We start from the raw sequence: 21,492 nt of genomic DNA, 5'->3' as shown, positions 1-21,492 counted from the left end.
GAAACTAACACTGTTTGACAAGTTTATTTGTACACTGTACAGAAAATTTGCATGTCAGAAGTAGGGATGTAACGATATCCAAACATCACAATATGATTTTATCACAATATGAAGGTCACGATACGATAATTATCACGATATTGTGGGGCGTTGGCGATATTTAAAAAAAGATCACAATATTGTAAAAAAGAAAGCTCAGAATAAAAAAAGCACAATATTGTGCTTTTGTACATAACAACAATGCATATAAACTACCTACATTCTCTAATAACAATATTGAGGCACTTACTTGCTAATGCAAGCACACATTGATCGCTTCACAAGCATATTAGGTTCCCCTCATCTGACAATTAGCATAAATTTTAAACATAGAAGGCCAAAACATCCCTAATGAAAATTAAATTTCACTAATAAACTAGCCACTAGAAGGTGCTAGAACTGCACAAATGGAAATCAACCTGACTTTTTTTTATTTTTTTTAACAGATGTGTTCCTTTTAAATATTGTGAACATGAGGACAACGATATTGTGGCAGTTTTAATATCACGATATTGCCCTTATCGTGACATCCCTAGTCAGAAGCATGTAGCAACAAAAAAGTGCCATCTTATGGGGCTCTAATCCTAATGCACAAATAATTCATTGTTTTTGTGGACCCAAAATGATTCATATCAGCTAGAATGACGTGGGCTATGAAATAGAAAATAAAACAAATTATGGTTTGCCCCTACTTGCTCTTTGCGTTACCACAAATATGAATGTAGGACAGAAAACAGTATTACATGTTCAATTGTTGTGTAATTAGTACTGGCACAAAACCAAGACAACTGAGAGTTGGCTACACAGTGTGGAAAGAGGAAGAAACTTTCCATCAGGACATTGTGTGCGTTTGCATCTATCAAGCATTGTAATGTTGCTACTAAAATTGACACCGTATCGCACAGACATTTTAGATTAGAAGGGCCTGTATTCCAAACATAAAAGTGTCCGCCAGACAGGTTTGAAGCTGACCTGGAACAAAAGCCTTTGAACAGTTATATAATTGGATCAAAAATATTAAATGTGGGCGAGTCAGGTGCAGCATGTGTTAGTGAGTCTGTCTTGCAGTACTTTCTGTGTGGACGTGTTTTCTCCTTGTGCTGACATGTCAAGTTCATTGAAGGGACTAATTTGCCACTCGGTGATTGTGGAAAATCATGTAATTTGCCTTTATGCGAACTGAGACCGGCTGGCAACAAGTTTAGGCAGGCTCCACCTCTTGCTGAAAGTCAGCTGAGACAGGCACCGGCTCACATATGTGACCCAGAACAGGAAGAGCATAACAATATGAATAAATGAATATTTAGTTTGGTCATGCCAGAGTCCTGCCCACAAAAGGAGCTCTCACGCCATGACTTGAATTGTTTTTGTCTATGCAAAAGTAGTCACCAAATGTGCCTCATTGTGCACTTGTAGCAGCTGGCTAGACTCTCATGATAATTGAGCACACCACCCTAACCGCCTGCGTCAAAAACTCATCATAGCAAACTTTGGCTTGACCTTTAAACGTGCCAATCCAATTTGGTAGCAGATTAGTTGTACTCAATGCAAACTGAATCATAAAATACACCATTTCACACCACCTCATATGTCAAGTATGAATTTATATTCATTCTGTGCTCATTTCTAAAACGAGAGCTCATTTGTCAAAGTCATACAATCATGTCTCCGCTGAGAGTTGTGAAGAAACCTACAAGAGATCTGTTATCCTTTCCTTATCGCTATAATTGTGTGCACGTATGGAGGCTGGGAATTTAGTCAACACTCATTCACTTCATCTATCTAGTATCTGACACATTCTTTGAATGCAAAGATGCACCACAGTCAGCAAATGTTGACAACACCACTTCCTCTCATGTTGACTGTGTGATACAGAAAAAAAATGCTGTACAATAACTTTATTCTAAAAACAAAAAACAAAAACAAAAACAATACATTAAGAAACTCAAAGAACGCTGAACACTATGTGAACGGTTCAACACAAGCATCAGAAGTTGCTGATTTGGATGCATTTGTCTGCCATTAACTAGCCACCAGGTCGTCTTCAAGCGCAGACATCGGCTCTCCTTTCTTGCAAGACACCATCTTGAGAGGATCTCTAAAAAATATGTACAAGGGCTTTAACAACTAAAACTCATTGATATTAGAATCACAGCCATGATCAGTCAAAATGCCATTTTGTTTACATAAATGGAGATGATTGTTTAAATCAGTTCATCTTTAGATTCGACCGATCTCATTTCCAGTTGAGCAGGGTTCAAATACAGTATGAGCAAGACTATGGAAATATGGTCAAAGTCCTATGCAAATGCTTCTCTTACTATAAAAGAAAAGTTACTTTTTGAAGCAGTAATTCGTCCACAGACTGCTGATGGTAGCCTGGAAACTAGGATTGTTCTCGTTGTATGCGGAGGATTTCTTCCTCAATCCACTGGCCCTTGCTGGGCCCAATGCTTGCATCTTTGTGGGTTTCGCCAGACTGCTGAACTTGGGCTTTGACAGACCACTAACCTGGAGTGATGAAATGGAAAAACAAAGGGGAGGATTGTCATATACTGCACATACAATTATATCTCTGATGTACGGCCAAAACCTTGTACCTCCACCAAAATTGCCACTTTTTAGGAGACCTCAAAAATGACGGCGGGGATCTTCGGCTTATGACTGCACCAAAATACATTTGAAGATTGTAAAGAGTGCACAATTAAGTAATTTGCCCAGCACCATAAAAATACGTCTTCACATAACACAACAAGGCCTAGTGTTGTTTTTTTGTTTTGTTTTTTTAAAGAAAAATATTAACATAATTTATGACGTAACTACTGCGTTAGTCTAACTGAGTTATAGGCTAAGTTGTGTTACGCCTCATGTACAAATTTGGGTTACGTCACCTCCATAGAAACTAGACATAGAAACATAGAACCAATTAATCAACAAGTCAACTTCACTACAGTGTTCCCTCGTTTTCCGCTGGGGTTAGGTTCCAAAAAATACCCGCAATAAATGAAATCCGCGAAGTAGTTAGCTTTATGTTTTACAACTCTTATAAATGTTTTAAGGCTCAAAAATCCCCGACCGCACAATTTATACACTTTTCTCATTGAGGCATGTTCTCCCATTTCTCTCTTGTTCAAACGTTGATCATGTTCAAAACTTCATAAATTTTTATAAAATGGGTATATTACTGTAAAAAAATATGCAAAATTGCACTTAAAAAAAAAATCCGCGATACAGCGAGACCGCGAAAAGTGAACCGCGTTATAGCGAGGGAAGACTGTACTCCACACCGATGAGTGAAGTTTAAAGTTGACTAACTGCTAATCAAAACTGCTTTTTTGGTATGTCGTCTTCCAGTCTGCCAATTTACAAAGAGCTCCTGACTCGCCCATCCGCTGCCATTGCTGCAGTAGAAGGCTGTGTGCAGCAGTGAAATGTCTGACATTCTTCTTTCGAATGGCTCGTACCATCGCTGTACGTCTTAAAATATTCATGCAAGCATGACCATGCGGTAGGGAACAACTGCTGGCAGCAGTGAAAATGAGCCTCCATCATTGATGCCACAATGTCATTTTTCAACACTGTGCCACATGGCACAGATGCATAGATGCAAGTATGTGGAAACTTTACCAAAAATGAGAGGACTAGCACGGTCACTTGAAAAATATGAAATCAATGAACTGAAAGAAAGTGAAACACTTGTTTTTTAACCTTGCTATGATGTCACGTCTTACAACCCGCTCTGCTACGGAACACAAAATGAGACCGGTAGGCCCATTTAAGAGAAATACTGTTACAGGCCTCCCACTAATTACAACAACTATAAGTGTAATGGTGAGTTGTACATATAATTTGTTTTTATTTGTTTGTGACCATCCAAATACGTCTTTAAGTGAAACCCGTCTGTGGCACAAATACCTTCGGGAGTGTTGTATTGTGCTGAAGAAATATCATTGACGTCGTCAAATAATCGAGACTTTCATCACATTATAGTTGACTACAAAAAAATTAAATCATTCATCCCCTGGTAGGAATACAATTCTGTTGTGAACCGAGGACCTCATGCAATTCTAATATACATAGACATCATGCAGTATATTTGTAAACCCACCTTTAATTGTAACATTCCAAATGTATTCTTGGTTTTGTTTGAGCGTGTGGGAATCTGCTCTGACTCTGAATCGCCTTTTGATTCCGTTTCCTGAGATAACATGAAATATATTTCAACATGTCAGGCACAAAATCATGCTAATAACAACTGTGGTAAGGCAGCATAATTGCACAGGATGTTTAGATTTGTATAAACTTACAGGCACTGAATGGAAGGAGTCGAGGCTACCCTCGGGTGTTTCGTCCTTGCATAAGGAATCAAGGGAAGGCTGGGATTGAGAAAAATAGGCGCTGTCCTGGGAAGGAGAGTCTTTGAGGTCGTCCTCCCCTTTTTGACTTCTATGAATAGAGGATTTAGCGGATAAGGAGAAACTGTTCTTCTTATACTGGAACTGCTGAAGGGCATCCAGGCCTGAACTGCATTTGAGTGTCTGTGATTGATCAGTAACAGGCGAACTGTCTGACCAATTAAACAGCCTGAGACCCTGACTGCCTGAACTGCTATCCATAGAAGAAGGTGGACTGGGTGTTTCCACAGATGGGATTTCTGGGCCTTCTGAGCCATCGCCGTCATTGTTCTGGGCCCCGGGGTTGGACGTGCGCTCAGTTGGGTTTGTAGCTTTGGGCTCCACACATTGACCGAAACCCACCTGAGCAGATTCCTTGGTATTGCAGGTAGCTGAACTGGAATTGCTGAAGAATCTACATGGGGAAAGAAAGAGACAGATTTTACTTGAAAGTCTTGATTGTAACTAAAACATACCACCCAAATGAATATCATTAATTGCCCCAATTTATGATGATTCTGCTATTCAAGGCAACGATTAAAAACTTAGCAAAGGCTCGAGCACCTGCTGCTTATGGCCTGATCTTCGTCATCGACATCAAGGTTCCTCCTCTGTAGGAGTGTGGCAAAGCGGTTGCGTGGCCGACCGACTAGTATTAACTTGGATATTTCGGGCTGCCGGTCTGGCTTGGATCGCTTCAAATCGGAAGAGTACTGCTGTAGAACATCTTGATCTGATAGTCTGCTGTCTGTAGCAGGGAGAGGAAGGAACAAATGCAGTGTAAGTGCACATACAGAAAAGATAACTATCCTTTATCTAACACTTATGCTGTTCACGGCTGTGGTTGAGCTGGAGCTGACTTCACAGGGCACATAAAGTATTGAATAAACAACCATTTACAAGGTGTAAGAACATCAGAGAACCCGGCGAAAACCCGAACAATCAGCGACAAGAAGGTGCTTTTTCTTTAGACACCTCCACAACGTATTTGAATTATAATAATCGAGTTATATATGAAGTGTTTCCATTTTAATTCCGATGGTTTCACAACAATGTGACAGTTAGCTTTCAGGAATTCAAGCCATTTTGCCCTGCATTTTTAGGCAATCAATCGATTTTGGACAATTGTAATTTTGAATAGCTGTTTAACAATAATTGCCCTGTGCCCTGTTTTGTTTTTATAGGTAAATAACCTTGGTATGAGGTTGTCAACTTGGGAAATAAAGAATAAACATTAGGGCTGGGAAACTTTGACTGTCTCACGATTCGATTCGATTACGATTTTTGGGTCTAAGATTCGATTCAGAATCAATTTTCGATTCTCGATTCAAACGATTTTCGATTCAAAATTATTTGATTGACAAATGATTTCTGCTTCAATTTACAGATACACAACATTGTCATGATCTACTCCAGTCTGCTTTGCAAGACAAAATGACAAATAGAGACATTCAAGTGTCTTTTTTTTTTAAACATTTATTCATTTTGTATTTAAACGCCTTTTTCCACAAAAACAGCATGTGGGCTATAAATGCCTTTTCCCGTTTTTCTTCATTTCTACTTTAAATAAAATAGATTTTTGGATATTAAATATCGATTCGATTCGATTAATAAATGAGAATCTCGATTCTTTTATGAATCGATTTTTTTGGCACACCCCTAGTAAACACCATCCTATTTATATTCCTTTATAAATACAGTGGAACCTCTACTTACGAACGTCTCTTCATACGAAATTTTCGAGTTACGAAACGCCTCAACGTGAAAATATTGCCTCTTGTTACGAAAGAAATTTCTAGATACGAAAGGTAAAAATACATTACCGAACGAAACATACTTTCGGCTATGGCTATTTCCTACCATAGGTACCTATGAGCGTAAATACTAGATCGGTGTTTGTGCATTGTTCTGGCATCCCATTGGCTAAGAGGAACCTTCTACCATAGGTATGAGCGTATACTAGATCGGTGTTTGTGCATGTTTCTGGCATCCCATTGGCTAAGAGGAACCTCTACCATAGGTATGAGCGTATACTAGATCGGTGTCTATACAGCGTCCTCATCATTCATCCCGCGGCCCATGAGGTGTTCGATACTTTTTCGTAAATGTATGAACTAACGGCCAACGAATTTGTGCAAAAATTCAAACAATTGGTGATTGATGAAGGCACAGTAAGTTTTTAATTGCGACGAGACGGGCATTTTAAAAAAAAAAAAAAAAAAAAAAAAGATGCCTCGCCATACCGGAAGTTTCCATGAAGTTTCAGAATTTGTTTAAAAGAATCGCCCAGAAAAAGTGTTCACCAGTCGGGCGTTTGCTCACGAAGATGATGTTTGCCTTGGACATTTCCGAAGGATTGTTTAAAAAAAAAAAAAAAAAAAAAAAACAAAGAAGAAGAAAAAAAAAAAAAACATCCATGTATCAATTCTTTACAAAACGCCACGCAAAAAAAATAAAATAACAAATAAAATTAAAAAAAAGAACACTTCTGAGAGAGAACATGAACCGGAGGGCAAAAAACGATGAGGACAGCAGTTAAAAAGGTAAATGACAATCATTTTTATTCTTTACTCTATTCTTTGTTATTTACATTATGCACAACACTCATTTATTCTGCAATAATCTAATTGTAACATGTATTTGTTACATGTTTTGATGCATTTTTATGCTTTATAAAACATTTATGTCTGAAATTTGGGAGGCTTGGAACGGATTAGGGCATTTACATGGAAAATAAGTCTCTACTTACAAAATTTTCTACTTAAGAACTTTCTTCCAGAACCAATTAATTTCGTAAGTAGAGGTACCACTGTACCGAGTTGCTTTCAGAGGATGTTAAGATCATACAACATCTAACTATGACCACCAACCACAAATAATCTTTGTAGCATTTGGTTTATAGTGAACAAAAGGTACTGCCTAATACCTCTCACAATTCAACTTACTTGCGTCAGCAGTCACTTCCTCAATAAAAAGTAATGAGTCTGTTCCTTTTGCACAAACATGCTTACCTAATGACAATGTATTCACATGATGTGGTCTGCTTTGGTTCATTAAGCTGTCATACTTTTTGTCTTCCCATCATTCGGATACAGTTTGACATTGGTTTCATTTAATCTAATCTAGCAAAGCATCTCCAGGAGTAAACTTCACTCACTTATTGACTGCCTATTTCAATCAAGCATTCAAAATTATAGTTTATCGCCAGGATATGGCTGTCCTGATTGTCGAGTGGCATTGTATCTTTTCCCCCACTGGACCTCTAGCCTGGCTCCTTCCGGGTGACGCCCTATACATGTGCTTGACTGAGTGCTTTGGGTACACCGCATGAGACGGGTTCTTGGGCTCCTGGCTGGTTGTCAGTGCTGGGGTTCCAGTAACTGGGGGCAGAATGAGCTCAGCACTTTGCTGCACTGGCAAGAGATCGGCTACATCATCTTTACCCAATACATCAGCAACCATTTCGATCCAATCGTCAGTACTGGCCAGACCCAGAATCGGTGCTGCAAAAATTTTTGCAGCCACAACTACTCTATGTATGGATAGCGGGACTCCCAGGTGCAAGGGGAAGGATGTTGTGCAAATCAGTCCATTCTTGCCTTTATGTTTCTGCCTGTTTTTGTGCCTCGTCTTGCCACATACAGCATATCGAATATAATACCATTTCTGAATACAACAGGTTTATCTTCAAATAATAAAGGAATATAAGTGCTCTGTTCATCCACCTCCCAGTTCTGAGGACTCCGGTTCGAGTCCAGGCCCCGGCCTTCCTGGGTGGAGTTTCCCCGTGCCCGCGTGGGTCTTCTCCGGGTACTCCGGTCTCCTCCCACATTCCAAAGACATGCACAGCAGGTTAATTGGGCGCTCCGAATTGTCTCTAGGTGTGCTTGTGCGCGTGGATGGTTGTTCGTCTCTGTGCCCTGCGATTGGCTGGCAACCAGTCCAGGGTGTCCCCCGTCTACTGCCCAAAGTCAGCTGAGATAGGCGCCAGCACCCCCCGCGACCCTTGTGAGGAATAAGCGGTCAAGAAAATTGATGGATGGAAGTGGTCTGTTTTATTATTTTGTTCATTTTATTTCAGTTTTGTATGTGTTGATTTTTGCTTGTTTTTGAGCTTCAGCGAGGGCATAGCATGCTGCTAAACAAAAAATGCATGAAGTATCTGCATTGGTTTTTACTAGTCTTGACATAAACCATATATAAATATGGAGACAAGAACTGTACAGTTATTTAATTATTTTTCCAATTACAGTGTCCAAATACATTTGAGGCCCTGGAACTTGAGGCACTCTCCATAAAATGGCTGTCATTCATAAACAGAAAATTTGTTTTTTGTAAAATCTAAATATAAAGCTTAAAGTCTACAGTACACTATCACAAATTGGCAGATATCAAATCAATTGTGGTGGTGTACAAAGGCAAATTAATAAAGTGCCACTGCTGTCCGATTCACCACGCTAATGAGAAAAGCTGCTGAAGATAGGAAAAAATAAACATTCGAGTAAGTGCCAAGCAAAGAGGCCTAAAGATTTCACATCAAAAACAGTTTTTATATAAGCCTACTCTAAAGTAAGGTTTCCTGCCACATCTTCAGCTCAGACTCACATTCAAAATGACTACACCCAAGATTTTATGTGCGGGAAAGAGGTTCACTTTCAGGTGTGATGTTTAGACCAACTCATATTATGCAATTAATGCATTCTGCTTAAAAATAAGTAAATGAATACACTGCTTGTTAGATATCAGTCAGTAAATGTTTTGCAGTTACAAATAAATGCTATATGATCTACGGTATATGAGCTTCATGTGACTGTCTCACCTTCTCGTGGTCTCTTCACTTGCACACTTTTGCAGGGAAGCCTGATCCCAGCCAGGCTGATGACTCTCTCCTTCCCCCTGGTGGTTGGAGGCTTGTCAGGGGAGGCAGCAGACTGGGCCGGTATAATAGACGCTGTCTTCATTCTTCTACTCCAAATACTGTGCCCAGAGGGACTGGGGACCCGGTTCTCATTCCAGCTGGAACTACGTTTTTTTGTGGGCTGCGTAGAGATTCGGGTGGGGAGTTACTCTTGATGAAATTGAAATTTCTGTCATCATTCTTAAACACAAGCCTCTTTGACACTAGCCATGGACATTTTCAATTCTGTTTCTCCATTTCACCATCCTGTGTAGAAGGAACTTATGTGGGATGTTGAGGGGGTTGAAGTCACGGGATTGTCGCTTTTGTGTTGACATTGTCAGGTATTTGATTGTTAATGCGGAACTCTGCATCTACTGCCTGATGCCCGCTGGCTTCTACACAAGCACAGAAATCTTGGCTCCAGTTACCTGTGTCATAGGATTGTCTGGGTTGAAGTCATCAATCTTCTTCATTGTGTTGATGTCAAGGTTTCCTAAGGCCATCTGTAAGGCTGTATCATGTCCTACAGGACTACATCCATGTAAGTTAAGGGCATACCAACCAAGTGGTGGAGAAGCAGTTTAAGAATGCCATTAGAACTGAATTTACAACAGTAAAGCCACTTTTATACTACAATTGTACAGGATACACTCCAGCATAGGTGAGAGTGGCTGGGTTGATGTCCTCTTCATACGGGTTGAGGGGGACAATCTTCCTACTGACAGGATCAAACACCAGCTGGTAAAGGAAGGTCTGATTGGCTCTGACAAATCCCTCGATGTACTCTTGAGGGACCACTAGATCCATCTTTAAGTACTGGCCCATTTTCTTGATCACCTGACACAAAAAGCAGACAATGCAAAACAAATCGTGTCCAACTCCTGAATTTCAACATAAATCAGAATGCACCTCAGTCAATCACTAACACTGTTAAACTTATATTTACAGTAAATATTTGTGTGACAAACATTTCTAGCCTATAAATATAAATCAATAAAATGAAAAACAGTATGGACGAAGTAACTGAATGTGCTTGCAACTTTGACAGGACCGTCGTAAATCATGGAACCCTGAAGCAAAACTGTGCTAATAAAATATGAATACTACTACTGAATGTCAATCACTCTGGGGCCTATTCACTAAAGGTTTGAGTCGCCTTTGTACCGCGCTAACCGGCAAAAATGGAACAATTAGGGAGCACCTAATTTACTAAACACGCGCAGATGGGGAAATCCGTCACTAAGTGCTCTGCCGAACAGATTGCGTCACGGTGCGCCGGTGTTATTTGCGCGTATGTAAAGTAGGTCATTTGCATACATTTGATGCAAAATATGCCCACCCCAATGCAAATGAGACTCATTGATATGCAGCGTCTAATTCACTAACACCAGCGCAAATAGCAACACCGCGTTTGCGTGACGCAAATAACGTTTTTGGAAAGCATGTATTAACCTGACGCACCTCAATCTCCCGCAGTGCATGCCATTTGCCGCACAACATTCGCGGCTGATCAAGCAGAGAGGAGAGAAAGAGAGAGAGAGGGGGAAATATTTCCGTGTTAGTTTAGGACACATAACGTAACGCGGGCTGATCGGCAATGACGGGGAGGCATTTTACGATCATTCTTAGTAGGGGTGTGCTCAAAAAATCGATACGGCAATATATCGTTGCGGGTCTCATTGCAATACACGTATCGATACGCAGACGTCAGAATCGATATTGCTCGTTAACTTTAAATCGGCACTTCACGTTTGCCTTTGCGGCTTCCATTGTACCTAAAAAATAAAAACCAGCAGCGTCTTTGAAGTTAATTGCCTTCAATTAATGCAAAAATAGCTTAAAAGTGATTGGACACCGTGTCTTGCTAAGAAAAATGAAAGCAAGGAGGAAGAGGAAGAATGTCAGCATTTATTTATTTATAAACTTAACATGGCAAGTGTCTCAGTGTACCAATTTTCCTATATTTTGTTTTAAAAAAAATAATAAAATAAAATAAAATGTGTCTTATGTGGGATATATATGTATCGCGATACGTATTGTATCGTGGCCCCTGTATCGTGATACGTATCGTATCGTGAGGTTGGCGGCAATACCCAGTCCTAATTCTTATGTGCCAGATGCATACTGTATGCCCACTCCAACCTCTGAAAATATATTTTTAAAACACAATCGCACCAATAATTTGTACTTTATGATTGAATGACGTCGTCGTCGTCCTCTCTGCACAGCTTAATGGCGCTCTAAACGCTTACTCTCGGTCCAACCTCGCTTTCTGATAATGTCCTCTTTCTCGCAACTGTTACTATAACAACCATGTTCTTGGCACAAATCCATTTCCATGTGTGGTAAATCAGGTGCAAATTTGCTCCAAGCTGTCAGTTTTGTGGGCATGTTTGCGCCGCTATATCATTAGAGCAATATCCTTAGTGACTAGGTGGGTAACTGGGCGCAGACTGGGGTTGCAGTTGTGGTGCAATATTTCGTGCTATTACCGGACGCAGCACATTCTTAGTGAATATACCCCTCTGTTCTTTTCCTCAATAATTTATCAAAAACGTGATTTCTAACTTATGGTAAGTATCTTCATTTCATTAAATGAACTTTTTGTACCACAAAGGTAATAGAAGTGATGAAACAGAAACAAGTTCTACACCTTCAAATTCACACAATGTAAATCGCTGCACAAAAGGTGAATATGTCATTTAAGCTCTGGTCTTTGTGTGTGGAGTTTACATAATATTTAAAAGAGAATCATTAATCTGTCATTGCATGAATGGAAACTGATCTCACCTTTAGGATATCAGGTTCTTTTGCCAGTCTCAGTAGCTTGCAAGCCTTTCCCAGGCCAATACCATGCAGAGAGGCCAGGTAGTCACAGCCGGAGAGTATGCACATATAGCGAAACTTTTCCTCTGTGAAAACATTGCCCAGAGTGCGACATCGACCAAGGTTACTCTGGTCAATCTCCAGGCCGTTACCCTGCTTGTCCATTTTTAGGATCACCTGCATTGTTATGAAAGATCATGTCATACAAACGCCAACAAGAAATTATGACTCGCTTTATTGAATTCTTGCAAAGTACATAGGTCACCTCTTGGGCATGCTTGATGGAATTCTGTTTTGTAGTTTATCAGATAAACCCTGAATAGACATTGATCAAAACAGTACCTTTTCCCCTTGCGGTTTTATGCAGAGGTCTTCCGAATATTGTTGAATGTATGTGGACTGAGTACTGTTTCTAAAATGTTATTTTCTCATTTTAGCTGAGACACAGACCTCTGTGTGAAACAGAGCAGTTCTAAAGCTACGGTATATTGTTCAAATTAACACCTCTCCCACAGTGTTAATCATAACTGCATTATGATCTTTGTAATGGCAGAATTTGTGATTCTTCAAGAGGTCTTAAATGTTGTGATTGCTTTGCAGTCATTGATGGAGCAAGAATGCCATCCTCATCAATTTTATGATACCTTTTTACAGCCAAATGCCAGAAGGTCAGAATCTTCCGTGATGACTGCATGAGCCAAACCAGACTTCGTCAGATAGGCCAGTTGAGCATCAGCTTCATATGGGGCCACAACGCAGTCAACTCCCCTTGCCCTCGCAGCCTGGGACAACAAAATATCCACCGACACGTGTTATTTTACCGGATGTACTGTATTACTTATAGCATGGCATGAAGTCCAGTAACCTTAACCTCAGACCACCACAATTGCCGAACATTTTATGCAATTAAAATGGTGATGCTACATTTTGTTAACCTGCCTCACTCAAAGTTGAGATGCTATAGAAAACGGGCAGCACGTTGTAAAAGTATATAGCACATATGTTCAGCAGGGCTGCATTTTTGTAGACAGTGTAAAAACTGGCATGTTAATTTTTGTGCCAGGTCAAGTCTAGTTTACTGTGTTTGGGAATTTGCCAGATGCGCTGTGCCTTTCCCGGCATTCCAAAGGCGTTTTGTATTACACGCCCGCCCCGGGTACCTGACAATTTGATGACAGAAAGTAGACTGTACATTAGACCAGATAAAAGCAGGTCTAAGTTGTGACGCACGTGGTGTAATGTTATTTTGGTGGACTTGATGGCGGTGCAGGCAGACAGATTTTGAGCCCCGTAGACATATGGTGGATGTCATCGTATTTCATTCATAAATATCACAACAGTGTGCATCAAGCCCTCTAAATCATTGCAGAAATCGATACATTGAATACCTTATCATTACTGTCTTTAATATATATTTTAAAAGCCCCCCTGACCACAGCACAATTATTAATACAACATATGATAATAGACACGAGTTCAGATATGAATAGCTTGCATCATAATAGGTAATGCACCCACAAAGTACTGTAATTAATAATACTATATCACATTATTTGTGCTTGTTAGTGTGCACTGTGCACGTGATAACAGAAGTGTCACTAAAGAAAGTATTGGAGGACCGAGGAAATAAAACATGGCAGGAAAAAAAGAAAGTTTACTGTTAATAGTTTGATAATGGGCTGAAGGTTTAAAATTACTTTCACTTTCCCCCTCTCTCATTGTTGCCTATTGAAGTGGGTTAAATGCACAGCAAATTACTCCCAAAATGAAATAATGTTTCTTGCTTTACCAACTGCATCAACTTTGAATAACAATACGTGCACTGGGTACAAATCAGACCAAAGCAGGAATACAAGAGAGTTAGGTCACCTTAATCACATTATGAGCCATGGCTGGAGTGATGTCGACACACCGCGTAAAACAGTCTCTGGCTTCAGAAAGTTTGCCATCTCGTAGCAGTTGCCGGCCTTTTTGAAGGTTTGCTTCTCGACGCCTGGAGTGTACAGCACATGAATATATATGCACAGATAAGGTGTATAACAGTGGACCCCAACCTTTTTTGTGCCACGGACCGGTTGATACAAGTACATGATTTTCATGGACTGGCAAACATTTGTCACAGGGGAACATCAACTTGCAAAGCAAAATAGGGGGCGGAAAGGTTGACTCTGATTGGCTACTGTGTTGCACATTTCCTCTGCATCTGATCGAGTAAATATGCTGAGAGCGCACAGCTGATCACCATAATATCACGATTCTACATAACACGGCCCTACGTATATTGCCCTTTGGACAGTAATCAGCGGAGTGGGGGTTGACATACAGAATATGCTCGGACAACAACAACAAAATCTGTCTCTCTGTGCTGCCCGTTACCAATTGGTCCACGGACTGATGGTTGGAGACCACTGTTATATACAGGGTGGGCCAAAATTAGGGTTACAGTTAACACTTAGAAATCCTCCAAAAGACCACGTGCTACTATTGGACGGTAATAAAAAAAATAATAATAATAATATATATAAAATGTAGAATGTTTTAAGACATGGGTAAGTAGCATAGAATTAAAGGGTCAGTATTACTTTCTCTAATATATATCTAAAATGTGATTGTTAAGGTGAAACAGATAATGTAGCCGCGAGGGGGCACAAGCCAGTGTCTTCTTGTGCCGGTCCCAAGCCCAGATAAATACAGAGGGTTGTGTCAGGAAGGGCATCATGCGTAAAACTTTGGCCAAAACAAACATGCGAATCAAATATATGACTTCGATACCGGATCGGTCGGGGCCCGGGTTAACAACGACCGCCATCGGTGCTGTTGACCTACAGGGTGCCGGTGGAAATTGGACTACTGTGGGTCGAAGAAGGAGAGGAGGAAGGTGTGTTCGTAGGAAGAAAGAGAAGAGGAACACTACTAGTCTAGGACTTAGAGTAGGGACTTTGAATGTTGGGAGTATGACAGGAAAAGGTAGAGAGCTGGTTGATATGATGCAGAGGAGGAAGGTGGACATACTGTGTGTTCAGGAGACCAGGTGGAAAGGGAACAAAGCTAGAAGTTTAGGAGCTGGTTTCAAATTGTTTTATCATGGGTTAAATAGGAAGAGAAATGGAGTAGGAATTATCGTGAAGGAGGAGTTTGTTAAGAACGTCCTGGAGGTAAAAAGAGTGTCAGATAGGGTCATGAGCCTGAAGTTAGGAATCGAAGGTGTGATGATCAACGTTGTTAGTGGGTATGCACCACAGGTAGGATGTGAGCTGGAGGAGAAGGAGAACTTTTGGTTAGAACTTGATGAAATGATGCAGAGCATCCCTAGAAGTCAGAGAGTTGTCATTGGTGCAGACTTCAATGGACATGTTGGTGCAGGAAACAGAGGAGATGAGGAGGTGATGCGCAGGTTTGGTATCCAGGAGAGGAACGCAGAAGGACAGCTGGTGGTTGATTTTGCAAAAAGGATGGAAATGGCTGTTGTGAATACTTTCTTCCAGAAGAGGCAGGAACATAGGGTGACCTACAAGAGTGGAGGTAGAAGTACACAGGTAGACTACATCTTGTGTAGACGGTGTAAATTGAAGGAGATCAGCGACTGCAAAGTAGTGGTAGGTGAGAGTGTAGCCAGACAGCATAGGATGGTTGTGTGTAGGATGACTCTGGTGGTGAGGAAGACAAAGAGGCCAAGGGCAGAGCCAAGGACGAAATGGTGGAAGCTGAAAAAGGATGAGTGTTGTATGGCTTTCAGAAAGGAGTTGAGAAAGGCTCTGGGTGGTGAGGATGTGCTCCCAGATGACTGGACAACTACAGCAAATTTGATCAGGCAGACAGGTAGGACAGTCCTTGGTGTGTCATCTAGAAGGAAAGGAGATAAGGAGACTTGGTGGTGGAATGAGGAGGTGCAGAAGTGGATACAGAGAAAGAGGTTAGCTAAGAAGAAGTGGGACACTGAGAAGACTGAAGAAAGTAGAAAGGAGTACAGGGAAATACAGCGTAAGGTGAAAGTAGAAGTGGCAAAGGCCAAACAAGAGGCTTACGATGACTTGTATGCTAGGTTGGACAGTAAGGAGGGAGAGACTGATCTATACAGGTTGGCAAGGCAAAGAGATAGAGATGGGAAGGATGTGCAGCAGGTTAGGGTAATAAAGGATAGGGATGGAAGAGTGTTGACAGATGCCAGCGGTGTGATGGGAAGATGGAAAGAGTACTTTGAAGAGTTGATGAATGAGGAAAATGAGAGAGAACGAAGAGTAGAAGGGGCGACTGTTGTGGACCAGGAAGTATCAAAGATTAGTAAGGATGAAGTGAGAAGGGCATTGAAGAGGATGAAGAGTGGAAAGGCACTTGGTCCTGATGATATACCTGTGGAGGTATGGAAGTGTCGAGGAGAGGTAGCAGTAGAATTTCTGACTGGGTTGTTCAACAGGATCTTAGATAGTGAGAAAATGCCTGAGGAATGGAGGAGAAGTGTGCTGGTACCCATTTTTAAGAACAAGGGAGACGTGCAGAATTGTGGCAACTACAGAGGAATAAAGCTGATGAGCCACACAATGAAACTATGGGAAAGAGTAGTGGAAGCTAGACTGAGGGCAGATGTGAACATTTGTGAGCAGCAGTATGGTTTCATGCAAAAAAAAAAAAAAAAGTACGACAGATGCAGTATTTGCTTTGAGGCTGTTGATTGAAAAGTATAGAGAAGGTCAGAAGGAGCTGCATTGTGTCTTTGTTGACCTGGAGAAAGCTTATGACAGGGTGCCCAGAGAGGAACTGTGGTTTTGTATGAGGAAGTCTGGAGTGGCGGAGAAGTATGTTCAAGTGGTGCAGGACATGTATGAGGACTGTAAGACAGTGGTGAGGTGTGCTGTAGGTGTGACGGAGGAGTTCAAGGTGGAGGTGGGACTACATCAGGGATCAGCTCTGAGCCCCTTCTTGTTCGCAATGGTTATGGACAGGATGGCAGATGAGGTTAGACAGGAATCCCCATGGACTATGATGTTTGCAGATGACATAGTGATCTGTAGTGAGAGCAGGGAACAGGTGGAGGAGAAGCTAGAGGCGTGGAGGTTTGCCCTGGAAAGGAGGGGAATGAAGGTTAGCCGTAGCAAGACGGAGTATGAGAGGGACCCAAGTGGAAGAGTGAGGTTACAGGGAGAAGAAACCAAGAAAGTGGAGGAGTTTAAGTATTTAGGGTCAACAGTCCAGAGCAATGGAGAGTGTGGAATAGAAGTGAAGAAGCGTGTGCAGGCAGGCTGGAACGGGTGGAGAAAAGTGTCAGGTGTGATGTGTGATAGAAGAGTTTCAGCTAAAATAAAAGGAAAGGTTTATAAAACTGTGGTGAGACCAGCAATGTTGTTTGGTCTGGAGACAGTGCCACTGAGAAAAAGACAGGAGGCAGAGCTGGAGGTGGCAGAGATGAAGATGCTGAGATTCTCTTTGGGAGTGACCAGGTTGGATAGGATCAGGAATGAGTACATCAGAGGGACAGCACATGTTAGAAGCTTTGGAGATAAAGTCAGAGAGGCCAGACTTAGATGGTTTGGACATGTCCAGAGGAGAGATAGTGACTATATTGGAAGAAGGATGCTGAGTTTTCAAATGCCAGGCAGAAGATCGAGAGGAAGACCAAAGAGGAGGTTTATGGATGTAGTTAAAGAGGACATGAAGGTAGTTGGTGTGAGAGCAGAGGATGCAGAGGACAGAGTTAGATGGAGGCAACTGATTCGCTGTGGCGACCCCTGAAGGGAAAAGCCGAAAGAAGAAGAAGAAGAAGGTGAAACAGATAATGAAGTAACTGTAAGCCATTCTTTTGGCCCACCCTGTATTATACAAACACTGTAAACGGTCTAAGTAAGTACAAGCAACCGTTAACACTCACATTCACAACTATGGGTGATTTAGGCTGGATTTACACTGCACAGTTCAAGTGACAATTCAGAGAGGTGAATCAGATGGGAAGGTAGGCCTGGACAACAAATTCAAGTAATTACATTAATTTGTCATTTGAACCGTTGACATTTATTTAAATCGTGAAATCAAGGTGCATATAAATAAATACTGGCTTGTCTTCTGTACATGAAAAAAGGCTGGTATCGGCCCGATACCGATACCTGGTATCGGTACTCGCCCATCCCTAGTTAAAACAATACTGTGCTAAATAAAGGACGGAACTACATCTTGATAAATCATGTGATGTTTCTATTCCACATTCATGCATTTGCAAACTCACTGTCTGCGAGCCTTTTCCACTTCTCGCTTTGAAGGTAGATTGCGTCCATCGAAAACTAGAATTGGTTTCACATTGAAGGAAAATAGCATGTCCAAATATTTCATGCAGTACCATACATACCTAGAAGTGGGTTGCATACAAATCACAAAATCAGTGACAGGCTTTCAAGCCTCAATTCATGCAGATGGCAACAAATACTTGAGATTTTGCAGAATATATATTTTTGATACACTTACTGATCTGTTGGTTCTCCTTTTGCGAGCTTCTCTGCACATGCAAATGCTCCTTTATGAAGCCAACAGTACGTGTCTATGGCCACCGTCTGACCTTTGTATTTCTTCACATGGATTGGCTCTCCTGCATCTTTAATAAACTGCAGCAGGCCAGGGATGCCCATGTTTGAAAATCACACTGAAAGATAAACAACAAATAATTAGGGTAGCAACGAAAGGGGAAATTTATGTTCAATTTCCAGTAAATTTTCATGCAAAGTAAAACAGGGTAATTTTGGAAATACAGTGAATTGCCCCCTTCGCAGGGGAGAGGAACCAAGCTATGTCAGTTATTGTGAAAAGCTGCGCAAAAAAAAGATCCCCTCCTCAAAAGGTTTATGAGTTTAGGGGTGCTGCTTATAATGCCACAAGCTGCCAGTAAAGTACTATTTTTGTCCAGCTGAAACTCCAACGTAATATATTTTACTTTGGTCTGGGGGGGCAGCAAATAAATGTTTTTTTGAGCAAATAACAGAGTATAGGTTCTGAAGGAAAATCGAATGCCTGTCTGCAAATATCCACTGCATACTCGAGGTTTGGCACTGGCAGCCAAAGATTTGCATATTTTTGTGTGTGTGTTTTTTTGTTTTTGTTTTTTACAATTTTGTAAATTTCTGATTTATATCTGCTTGTTGACAATAATTTGAACTAATTCCCAAGATTGAAAAATCCCCAGAATTTAGGTTTTTGGATTCAACAGTGAAGATTCCAGACTTTGGAACAATGGAAATAGGCTAGATTCAACTTTCCACATATCTTTTCCCATTACTCCTGAGACCAACCAGAATGCTCCTTTTCAAGCTCTTTTGTTGAGTTTGTTTAAATCACATGAGGTATATTCACAATGCACGTGTGTAAATAAACATGATTAGGCTCACTGTAAAGTGACTTCCAATCACAATCGTTAATCATTGCGAAACTCAATGAATATAGTTCACAATTTTCAGGAACACGGACAGCTCTTGATGTTTTCCTGTACTGAATTATCAGTAATTAAATTTACACGTAGGAGTATTACTAGTAGTACTAGTAGTAGTACTACTAGTACTAGTAGTAGTAGTGTTGGTGGTGGTAGTAGAGTTAGCGAGGCGTAATATTAACAATTATCAGCATCGCTTCCAGGACGTGTGTCAGAGTAAGCAAAATTATCATTGTACATCACACAAGACGTAGTGATAGTATTCTCATACTATGAAAAGAAGGTCGGTTGTTACGGTGAGTTCTACGAACCCACTGAAGGCAACGGAAACGATATGATGTGCTATGATGAGAACTTGTCTTCTCTGGTAATATGAGCAGATTATGTGAGAAAGGCAACACAAATAAACATTTGGCAACCATTGAAAACATACCTCTTTTGGTTTGCTTCTCGCTTCCGTACGTGGCTGACTTTAAACACGCAAGGAAAAGACGGGAAGTTTAATTTTAGCGGCAAACGGCGAGCCAAGTAAGCGCGGTTACGATTGGATACAAAAGAGGAAGAGGCGGAGTTACACATTACGTGCTGGAGTTACGGAGGGATGACACCGCCTACTCGCGGGAGTGAGAATTTCCGAGAAATGAAGCCACTGGCGGACATCTTGCGTTGCCACTCGCGTAGCGCACCGAACTCAAATACAGATATTTCATTTTATTTTATTTTATGTCCGTTATTTTCAGTTTCCACGGCGAAAATGCAATAGTTTGTGACGTACGGTTGTACCAATGATCTGGGAGAAGTGCTACATGCATATCCAAATAAAGAAAAAGAATTACATTGGAAGTAAAAACCCAAGAAAATGTACAGTACTGTATATCTTCAGAGGTGTATGGTGTCATGTTCTGCTAATTTCCTGCTCACTATTTTATTTTGAAAAGCCAGTTCTTGTGAGATATTTCTTGTACACAAAGCCCCCCTAGTGGCCAAAGCTTTGATTTTATTTTTATTTTTTTGTGTCTACTTTTGTTTTGTTTTTTTCACTGCGTCGGCATAAAAATAATAAGTATAACTGGAATCAAAAACACCAAATTAGGCCTTCTTGGGTTCATTAATCTAATTTATTTATTATTAGTTTGTGGTTAATGCTATATGAAATGAACAAATGACATGCTATGTTTTATGTTAGATTGGGTGTTTAACAAAATATGATGACATTGACATTGTGACATTGTGGGCCAAAACCTCAAAAGTCACAATAAATTTCATACTTTTCACAAAAATCTATACTATTGGTCTTGGAATTGGAATTGAAATGTGGACTCGTCAGCCCACAAAACACTTTTCCACTTTATATCAGTCCATCATAGATGAGCTCGGGCCCAGAGAAGCCGGCGACGTTTCTGGAAGTGGCTTTTTCTTTGCATAGTAGAGTTTTAAATTGCATTGTAGCTCCAAACTGTTTTTAACAACATTGGTTTTCTGAAGTTTTCCTGAGCCCATATGGTGATATCCTTTACACATTGATGTCGGGCTTTGATGCAATGCCGCCTGAAGGATCGAAAGTCACTGGCATCCAATGTTGGTTTTCGGCCTAGCTGCTTATATGCAATGATTTCTACACGTTCTCTGAACCTTTTGGTGATATTATGGACTGTAGATGATGAAATCCCTAAATTCCTTGCAAGTGACGAACATTGTCCTTAAAAAAAAAAAAAAAAATATATATATATATATATATATATATATATATATATATATATATATATATATATATATATATATATATATATATATATATATATATATATATATATATATATATATATATATATATACACAGTATGTGTTTAATACATACTAAATTACCTCTCATGAGCCCTGTGTGGAGAACAGTGACCCTAACATTTATGAAATCACTGGGCTTTGAT

At 40.5% G+C, this 21,492-nt stretch overlaps 1 protein-coding gene across 1 annotated transcript; it reads right to left on the bottom strand.

The window, feature by feature from the left end:
* Positions 1-1,922: 1,922 nt before the first annotated feature.
* Positions 1,923-20,120, bottom strand: exo1 (exonuclease 1). The gene is made up of 14 exons (XM_077496304.1): positions 19,998-20,120; positions 18,610-18,784; positions 18,374-18,493; positions 14,029-14,152; positions 12,804-12,941; positions 12,124-12,336; positions 9,983-10,170; positions 9,762-9,864; positions 9,253-9,472; positions 4,998-5,181; positions 4,347-4,848; positions 4,148-4,237; positions 2,378-2,550; positions 1,923-2,137 (listed from the first exon to the last, which is right to left on the bottom strand). The coding sequence occupies exons 2-14, from the start codon at positions 18,768-18,770 to the stop codon at positions 2,062-2,064; spliced, it is 2,292 nt and encodes a 763-aa protein (XP_077352430.1). The 5' UTR covers positions 18,771-18,784; positions 19,998-20,120; the 3' UTR covers positions 1,923-2,061.
* Between the last annotated feature and the right edge of the window lie 1,372 nt (positions 20,121-21,492).

Source organism: Festucalex cinctus, chromosome 14 (assembly GCF_051991245.1).
Source record: "Festucalex cinctus isolate MCC-2025b chromosome 14, RoL_Fcin_1.0, whole genome shotgun sequence".
In the NCBI taxonomy this organism is placed as follows: domain Eukaryota; kingdom Metazoa; phylum Chordata; class Actinopteri; order Syngnathiformes; family Syngnathidae; genus Festucalex; species Festucalex cinctus.
Note: the sequence above shows the minus strand (reverse complement) of the source record. Positions and strands in the feature narration are given on the sequence as shown.